This window comes from Lathyrus oleraceus, chromosome 5, assembly GCF_024323335.1.
Source record: "Lathyrus oleraceus cultivar Zhongwan6 chromosome 5, CAAS_Psat_ZW6_1.0, whole genome shotgun sequence".
In the NCBI taxonomy this organism is placed as follows: domain Eukaryota; kingdom Viridiplantae; phylum Streptophyta; class Magnoliopsida; order Fabales; family Fabaceae; genus Lathyrus; species Lathyrus oleraceus.
In genome coordinates this window covers 458,168,261-458,178,216 of record NC_066583.1, presented here as the reverse complement: position 1 = coordinate 458,178,216, position 9,956 = coordinate 458,168,261, and the positions used below count along the sequence as shown (strand labels likewise).

General features: G+C 33.5%; 2 protein-coding genes across 2 annotated transcripts; both read left to right on the top strand.

Moving 5' to 3' along the window:
* Positions 1-1,480: 1,480 nt before the first annotated feature.
* Positions 1,481-4,213, top strand: LOC127085409 (pentatricopeptide repeat-containing protein At5g61400). The gene has a single exon (XM_051025923.1). It carries the CDS (start codon positions 1,732-1,734, stop codon positions 3,544-3,546), a length of 1,815 nt encoding a protein of 604 aa, XP_050881880.1. The 5' UTR covers positions 1,481-1,731; the 3' UTR covers positions 3,547-4,213.
* Positions 4,214-4,405: 192 nt separating this feature from the next.
* LOC127085408 (putative pentatricopeptide repeat-containing protein At1g74400) lies at positions 4,406-6,051 on the top strand. The gene has a single exon (XM_051025922.1). It carries the CDS (start codon positions 4,553-4,555, stop codon positions 5,915-5,917), a length of 1,365 nt encoding a protein of 454 aa, XP_050881879.1. The 5' UTR covers positions 4,406-4,552; the 3' UTR covers positions 5,918-6,051.
* Positions 6,052-9,956: the final 3,905 nt, after the last annotated feature.

Genomic DNA, 9,956 nt, shown 5'->3' with positions numbered 1-9,956 from the left:
CTTGATTCGTTATTTCTAGCTATCGTACCATTTCTCAATCTCATGCAACAAAGTTTGAGAAAATTTTGTATGAAGAACTAATGCAAAATTTGTTTCAAATACAAGAAAAAACTAGACACAAGGGTCCCACTAGGCGTGCCAATTTGTTTACCTTGGATTTTAGTAAATAAGCGCTAGTCTTCCAAAATTGATACTTTGGTTACTCACAGAATCGACTAGATTGATCTTATGACATGTGTGTATATTTCTTGTTTAAAGTTTTTTTTACTAGTAAGTTCTTCGACGATAATGTTGAATTTAGAAGTAATGCAAAAAAGATTTATGAAAAGTATAAAGTAGGAAAATAATTTCGACATGAATGTAAATGGAATAAAAATGACTTTAACGTAAATAGATTGACATTGAATGAAAATATGGTATTTCAATGTACATATTCTCATAAACTCTTTTCTCAATAACACTAGATACTTTGAGTGATTTTGAGTTTGGTACAATATTGAACACATTCAATCCTAATGACAAGACTCCTATTTATACTACTTCGACAATAACCGTAACAAACGGTCTTTTCTCCAAAAAATGATATGTTCTTGCTTGCATGTGTTTCGCCTTTCATAGGCCTCCACACGTCATTTGAAGGAACGAATAAGGCCAAAATATGGTTATTAGCCTAGTTTTAAATTATCTTCGTCAAACTTATCTTTGAATCGTTTCAGAAACTTCTAAGTCCTATTATAATGCTATTTCGACAGGATATCAACTTCTTTGTTAAGTTCCAGTCGAAAGGCTTTGCCTAACTTTCCGTCGAAGTCAGCTTGGATTTTCCAAATATTTCCTTAAATTTTATATTTGACTTCTTATATCTTTTTTAGCGTCAAAATTACAACTAACACCATAATACAATTTTTTTCCGATGTACTACTGAAGATCTAAAACTCTACTGTGAATAAATAATAAACTTTTTTTCTGGTGAAATCTTCAAAGAATTATTCTAAGACTGCAAATCTACGTCGAAAATGGTATAAGAAAGATAATTCAAAAAGGATTTTTCTAAAACACATTACCAAATCAATAGAAACATTCTCATAGGATTGAATACAATAAAGAACGAGGGATTCATTACTATACCTTTAGGAACTTGAGCTTAATGGATCCATAAACAATGTTTTGAGGTTAATCACATTAATTCCATCTCTTGTCTTTTTAATGTCATTGTTGTTCTGAAATTACATTAGTTCCATCAATACAAAGTCCCTTGGAATTCGTTTCCACCACAATACATGAAGCCGCTGGGCTGTTTATTTCTATTTGGAATCCTACCAAATAAAATGAAATCTTTTGGCAAAAAAAAGTGTGGTGAGTTAGGAATTTACACTATAGATTTAGGAGTTGTATATATACGATGATACACATTATGACAAACTAAACTGTAAAAATGACTCAAATATATCCAAATAAAATACAATTTTTTTACTGTTTTCAAGTTGATTCATTTTTTATTGCGACAACAATGAAAGTTTAGCTTCCGCCAGCAATGGGCGTCTCTATTGAACAAGGCCACCGCTACCCCATGAGACGACATCGTTTAGTACCCGACCATTTCGTAACATTCGAATGTTCCACGTAAAGTTATTAATGAAGAAAACAACACATCACAATCAAAAGCCACTGTCTCCATAAAACAGAAGAAGATTTTTCCAGTGACATTTTTCTCCAGTTAAATCGTCGATAATGTTAAACCTCATCCGTCGCAAAAACATTCCCATCACTTCCACTTTCTCTCCACTCTATTTCTCTTCAAACTCCATCAAAAACACTAACACAAACAACATCCTCCAAATCCTAACAAACCCCAAAAACAACACCAACATCACAAAAGCCACGTCACTCACCAAACAACACCTTCAAAACTCAAACAAACCCACAAACACATGTTTCTCTCTTTTCCACGCGCTCAATTCCAACCACACCACCACGCCCCGCTCATTCGAAATTCTCATACTCGCACTCTGTCAACTATCTCTCATCCAAGAAGCCCATTGGGTTTTCAACAACCTTAACCCTAATCTACCTCCCTTACGCGCCTGCAACGCGCTTCTTCATTCGTTAGTCAAGACGGGGAAGTATGATTCCGTGTGGCAGGTCTATAACAACATGATCTCGCACGGGCTTTCACCTACTGTCATCACGTATGGGGTTCTATTGAATTGTTGCTGCAACCAGGGTGATTTGAGCAATGCCCGTAACGTGTTTGATGAAATGCTTCAAAGAAGAATTGAACCCAATGTGGTGGTTTACACTATTCTCATTCGTGTTTTTTGTAATGAGGGTGAAATGGAAGAAGCGGAGAGGGTTTTTAAGTTGATGAGAGAAACTGGTGTGGATCCTAATTTGTATACTTATGTTACTCTCATTGATGGGTATTGCAAAATGGGTAATGTTAAACGTGTTTTTGAATTGTATAGTGATATGCTATGGAATGGTTTGCATCCTGATGTTGTGACTTTTGCTAATTTAGTGGATGTTTTGTGCAAGGCGGGTGATTTGAAGACTGCACGAAACTGCTTTGTTTATATGGATAAGTTTGGTGTTTTTCCTAATTCGCGTGTTTATAATGGTTTGATTGATGGATACTGTAAGGCAGGGGATTTGGTTGAAGCTAGGCGATTGCGAGATGAAATGAAACGGAATGGGATTTTCTGGGATGTTTTTACGTGCAGTATACTTGTTAAGGGTTTGTGTGACTTGGGTAAGTTTGAAGAATCTAAGGATTTGATGGAGGAGATGGGAAAAGCAGGGGTTTTTGCTAATGCTGTGACTTACAACGTGTTGATTGATGGATACTGCAAAATGGGGGATATGGAGAAGGCTATTGAGGTTTGTTCACAAATGACTGAGAGGAAGGTAGATCCCAATGAGATCACATTTTCTACATTGATTGATGGGTTTTGCAAGATTGGTAACATAAAAGCTGCTATGGGGTTATATACAGAAATGGTTATCAAAGGTCTTGTGCCTGATGTGGTGACTTACACGACTTTGATTGATGGACATTGCAAGGATGGGAACAGCAAAGTAGCTTTCGAACTGCATAAGGAGATGCTGAACGCAGGACTAACGCCAAATGTGGTCACAATTACTTCTTTGATTGACGGCCTTTTGAAAGATGGAAGGACTTACGCCGCAATCAGATTTTTCTTGGAGAAAACTGGAGTTGGTTTTGCTGGATATAAAATGGATCATAGTGAGTCGTGTTCTCCGAATGATGTTATGTATGCTGTTTTAATTCAAGGTTTATGTAAAGATGGACATGTTTTCAAGGCCACCAAGTTTTTCAAAGAAATGAGATGCAGTGGTTTCAAACCAGACATGGTTCTTTATGTAATCATGTTGGAGGCACATTTTCGATTCAAGCACATGGTTGATGTAACGATGTTGCATGCAGACATGCTGAAGATGGGTGTTCTGAGAAATACTTCCATATGCCGTGCATTGTCTACGGGCTATAGAGAATTGAGATTTGAAGCCAGCTCGAATGTGTTCTGAGCAATTAGTGGAATAAGGCTTTCAGTGTATATTTTGATTCCTTGCAGTTGATGCAAATTGGACCCCTTTGACAGCAAGGTAACTAAGAAAGCTGCTTGAGTTAGAATACAATGACAAACGAATTTGATCAAGTTGGTAAAATCACAAATGCTGCTGGTGCTTGATATATCACAATGAATTTCTTAACATACCATTGAGTTTTCACTCCAGTTATTCCTTTGCTTGTGTCTTGCATATTTGGCAATCAAGCATTTAGTAGCACATAAAAAAAAATCTGTTTCGATCATACCCAAGATTTTGGATATATTGAGAAACTTGCAGTCCAACATGACTGATATGGCCACAGTTGCAATTGCAGTCATGGACAGTTTGTTTTATGCATCCATGGTCATGCACATAGCATCACTACAAAACAATCATACATAGACATATCAATGATTGGAGGGGGTTTGGATTCCCACTTTTTAAGCTTTGAGACGGAGAACTGATATATTCAGACAAGAGTAAATCTATGGAGCACCATTTCAGTCTTCTAAGAACTAAACACATACTTGAGTAAAACTAGAAGTGATCTCGTATGCGTCCTTTACTATTGATTTGTATAAACAACCAGCTTATTTGCTTTGTTTTGCTATAAAAACTTATAAATAAGTATTGACTTCCAATATATGTAGTTTTAAGACTTACTTTACTTTTAAGTTTCTAAGTAAAAAAATAATAATAATAACATGAACTTTTGAAGCTCCAATATACAAAGCCTTTATGCAATGAATACCCAAACGTGACTCTACATGTTTAGAAGTTACACGCATATGATTAATTATACTTCAATTTGTTGATTTAATCTTAGAAGGAAAAAAGATTGAACTTTTTCCATTTATAAAATTCAATTTGGCTCGATTGCAGTGGATTCCGATTCCACTTTACTAAGTCAATGTCGATGTGTTGAGGTGTTAATTAACCAATAACCACATAGTAAATTTTTGAACTTGAATTTGTGACATTCATGACACACTTGAAACGTTTCAACTCTCTGCTTCAAAGGAGTGAGAGAAAGTTGGTTTATGTTCCCATATCCATGTGTCATATCAAAGCCCAGTTTCACAATAATAACCTTAAACAACCAAATCCTAACCAAACCCTTAAGAAATTCCTTGAATGCAACAACCATACTAAGGTGCTTCTACTCTTCAGAACCTTCTTAAGAAAAAAATCATCCACTTTCAACTCCATTGATAGTTTTTCTTGCCTGTTTGCCCTTAAAGCATGTATCAACAAAAAACATTCCTCTATCCAAGGAAAACAATTGCATGCCCTCATCATGAAATTTGGATATGAATCCATAATTCAACTCCAAACATCCCTTTTAAAGGTGTATGCTGAAGGGGGAAACTTATTTGATGCACACCATGTGTTCGAGGAAATACCCGCAAAGAATATTATTTGTTGGACATCATTGATTTCTGCTTATGTTGGAAATCAAAAACCCAACAAAGGTTTGGAACTGTTTAGACTGATGCTGACGAACAACGTGGAACCGGATCAAGTCGTTGTGACGGTTGCTCTCTCGGCTTGTGCTGATACCGGGGGACTTGAAATGGGTGAATGGATTCATGATTTTGTTCGACGTAAACAAGGGATGAAGACAGATTTGTGTTTGAGTAATGCGCTTATAAATATGTATGCTAAATGTGGTGATATTGTAAATGCAAGGAAGTTGTTTGATAGCACAAGAAACAAAGATGTCACAACTTGGACTTCTATGATTGTAGGGCATGCACTACATGGCCAAGCACATGAAGCTCTTCAGCTTTTCTTCCAAATGAACACAAAGGGGGATATGACAAAATCGAGTTCATCTAATTTTATTGTATCTCCGAACGATGTAACGTTCATTGGAGTTTTAATGGCTTGCAGCCATGCAGGATTGGTTGAGGAAGGAAAACGCCATTTCAGAAGTATGACAGAAGAGTATGGTATACAACCAAGAGAGCCTCACTTTGGCTGCATGGTGGATCTCTTATGCCGTGGCGGGCACCTGAGAGATGCTTACGACTTCATTAATGAGATGCCAGCAGATCCGAATGCGGTAATCTGGCGAACCTTGCTTGGGGCATGTAGCCTCCATGGTGATTTAGAGCTAGCTACAGAAGTTCGGCATAAGCTACTTAACTTGGATCCTGGCTATGTTGGTGATAGTGTTGCTATGTCAAATATTTATGCGGATAGAGATATGTGGAATAAAAAGATTATTGTTAGGAATCAGATTAAACAGTCAAGAACTCCTGGCTACAGCTCAATCGAGACGGGAAGAGTTGCTGATCAATTTATAACTTCAAATGATAATGTTCCTGATATATCATGTTCTTGAGCATTTGATCAATTTGTTACTTTTGATGATTACCATATGAATTCATTATTTCCTTTTTGTTCTCGAAACTGCGTCACTCTCTTTTTGATGCCGGGTTATGGTAATACTGTTTTAGCTGTTGATTGATTATTATAGACGCATTCCTCCAAAGTCTTTCCCTTCAAAATTCTTCAAAAACCAACTCGCAAACAAGTCTTTAATTTTGGATTGCAACTTGAAAAAGCCACTTCAGCTGTTAAAAACCAGTTCTAATGAAGTTTTGAAAAATTATGCAGAAAAGTTTATTTATTTGCATTATACTTACCTTAGTCACTCCATTGAATTTTCATGTAAAATAGACCCAAACATTCCTTAAATCATAAACTACTATTTGTATTGAAACAGGAACAACATTTCCAGCTAGACCACACTTCTAGGATAGCCAAAATAACTGATAAATTTTGATAAATATTTGTTCACTTCCTTGATCCTCCAACAAAGATAAATAATTAAAGTTATGCCCTCTTTCAAACTGATTCGAGTATCTCTGAATCAAAATCATTTTAAAAATTGAATAACAGCCCTTATAAATAATAAATAATAAAGTAAAACAATTATGGTAATGCTAACTTGTGTTATAAGGGCACTAAGTCATTGATATCTTGTGCCCTTATAACACAAGTTAGCATTACCATAATTGTTTTACTTTATTATTTATTATTTATAAGGGCTGTTATTCAATTTTTAAAATGATTTTGATTTAGAGATACTCGAATCAGTTTGAAAGAGGGCATAACTTTAATTATTTATCTTTGTTGGAGGATCAAGGAAGTGAACAAATATTTATCAAAATTTGGGTTTGAAAATGGGAAAGATAAACATTGTATTGCCCCACCCTAACATTGTCCATCATAGTTATTCATATTAAATTTTAATGAGACATAATTATCAAAGACACAAGTCAAACAATTCAAGGACTAGGTCTAAAGCAGTCAAAATGAGTTAGTTCATATGGGCCAGTCCATCCGGTCCAAAATATCCTAGGATTTGAATTTTAAAATTAGAGTTCATATTTTCAGGATTTCCTTAGCCCAACATTAAAAAGTCCGTTACGCATTAGGCTAGCCCATATGGACCGTAGGTAGTCCATTAAATCCGGATTACTATAAATTTTAAATATATATATATATATATATATATATATATATATATATATATATATATATATATATATATATATATATATATATATATATATATATATATATATATATATATATATATATATATATATATTATTTTATTCTAAAATAACATATTGATTTTTCTCACCTCACTAAATTTATCTCTATTCTATTCAATCTTTCTCTTTTAAATCTTATACATTAATATAATCAACATTCTTTCCTCGTATTTTATTAGTTACTTTTATGTTAAATATTTGAGTATTATTTTATACAATTTAGACATGTGTTGTATTTAAAAACATTAAAGTATTTCTAAAAGATAATATAATACTTGTATTATGTTTAAAAGAATATATATTTTTTTTAATTTTATTTATAATAAATATTATGGAATTTTTATTTATATTTTTTATTAAAAAAAACTGTTTAGGGTTGGGTAGCCTGAAGCCCATCTAGGATCGGGCTCGAATATTAATTTTTGAACTCATATTACAACAGGGCTTTTTTGGCACAGTCCTAAAAAGTCCGAGGCCCACTAGGACCGACCCATTTAGGGTCGGGTAGCCTATTTTAACAACTCTAACTAGGAAGACCAATGATTATGGCACGTGCCAAGAAAGCTAAGGAGACGCTAAATCAAATGGTAACAACCATGATGAAAACAAGACCTGAATTAGAAGACTCTAGCTCAAAATAATCAATTGCGTAGGTCTCCAAGAGGAGAAAGGGTGCATGCTATGTTTCCCTTTTATATAATTTTATTTATTTTTTGGGTTGTAATAATGTGTTTGGGTCAGACTTGGTTTGATTTAGACTCAACATTTATATTTAAGTGATATTTTAAATTTTAAGTGTGTTGATAAGTTTTAGTTAATTACAAGCTCTCAAGGCTATGACTTGCCTTATGACTTTGTCAAAAGGTTTATTTATCCTTCAAATAAAGTCTGAAACATGAAAAGTGCAAAAAAAAATCAAAGGGAATTTTATGGAGAGAGAAAAAGGCGAAAATCATCATCAAAAGGAGAGAGAAGATGTTGTCAAATAAGAAAATGCAAGATTTACCATCATTCTGAATATTCACTGATTAAATCAAACGAAAATTGCAATTTCCTATCAAATTTGGCATTTCCTCCTCTACTTATTACCTTGTTTTTGTAAATTCTAATGTAGTAAATCAGTCATCCACAATAATTTTTAATTGTGATAGAATAATTTCTTATTTTATTTATTTATGCATTTAATTTGTATAATCAAAATCCTATATCCATTACCTTATAAAAAAAGAGCACAAGTAAAGAGAAAGAGAAAATATTTTGAGTTAAAAATAACTTGTCTGTGAGCTTTGCTCACTTGGTTTTGGATTTAACAAAGTTTAAATCTTATCAATACTTTTTTTTTATGGTGATCATCATTTTAAAGACTTGTCACTTATTGAATTAGAAGTGTGGCATCCCTCTCTTCCATACTTTCACTTATTTTTACTTGTGGTGTTTTCCTATTTCTTTTTTATTTGTGTAATTTTCATACCCAAAGTGTCAAAAAAATTACAAATTCTAATTTATATATGAAAAATTGAACACTTTCACAAATTAGTGTTCGTCAAAATCGCAAACTTTGGTTTTTTTTTCTTGTACTATTTATCATTGTATTCTAATTAAAAAAGATGAGGTATGACGAGCCACTAATTGAGACTTGGGGGAAATGAAAAGAATCACGAGGAGGATATTTGTGACATCCAATTACCACAGGGATTTGCATAACAAATTGCAAAGACTCATTCATGGTTCTAAGAGTGTTGAAGATTACTTTAAGAAGATGAATGTTGAAAAAATTAGAGATAATATGGAGAAAGATCAAGAAGAAACCGTGACTAGGTTCATCCATGGACTAAACCATGACATAGTGAAACTTCATCACTATGTTTTCATGGAGGCTTAGTTCATCAAGCCATCAAAATAGAATAACAAATCAAACGAAAAGAACAAGTTAGGAGGAGTTCAATTTTTTTCTTTTAATTCACAAAATTGGAAGGAAAAAAAGAAGAAGGAGTGAACCTCTTTATCATCAAAAGTGGTTGTGGGTGACACTAAATGTAAAAGTACAAAATCATCCCAAAATGTTTCTACTAACAAAGTTGTTAAGTGTTTCAAGTGAAAAAGTCAAGGATACATAACTTCTCAATGTCCAAAAAAGAGAACTATGTTAATTAAAGAAAATGAGGACCTTGAGAATGAGAAGTATGATGGGTATGTTGAAGAAGGATATCAATAGGAGGATGAAGAAATTCCAAGTGGTGAACTTTGTATGATTAGGAGGTTATTGGAAAACCAAGTCAAGAAGGATGAATCAAATAAAAGGGAAAATATTTTCCACACAAGATGCCTAGTGAAAGAAAATGTATGCTCTTTAATAATTGATGGTGGTAGTTGTACTAATGTTACTAGTACACCATTGGTTTCAAAGTTAGAGTCAGAAATAGTAAAAATGTATGCTCTTCAATGACTTAGTAAAAATGTTGAAATGCTTGTTGACAAACAAGTAGAGATGTTTTTAAAAATTGGTAAATATGAATATTATATTTTATGTGATGTGTTACCGATGGAAGCTTGTCAGTTTTTGCTAGGTAGGTCGTGACAATTTGAGATAAAAGTTACGCATGATGGTCGTACCAACAAGTACTCTTTTATGAGTTATAGTCAAAAGATTATTCTTGCACCATTGAACCCCAGTGAGGTGAGAGAGGATAAAAAATTGAGAGAAGAATATGAGAAAGAAAAAAGAGAAAAGGAAAAAGAAAACAATAAGTTTGACAAAAAATTGAGTGTTAAAAAAAGAGAGTTTAGTTTCCAAAAAAAGAGAGATTAAAGAGGCAA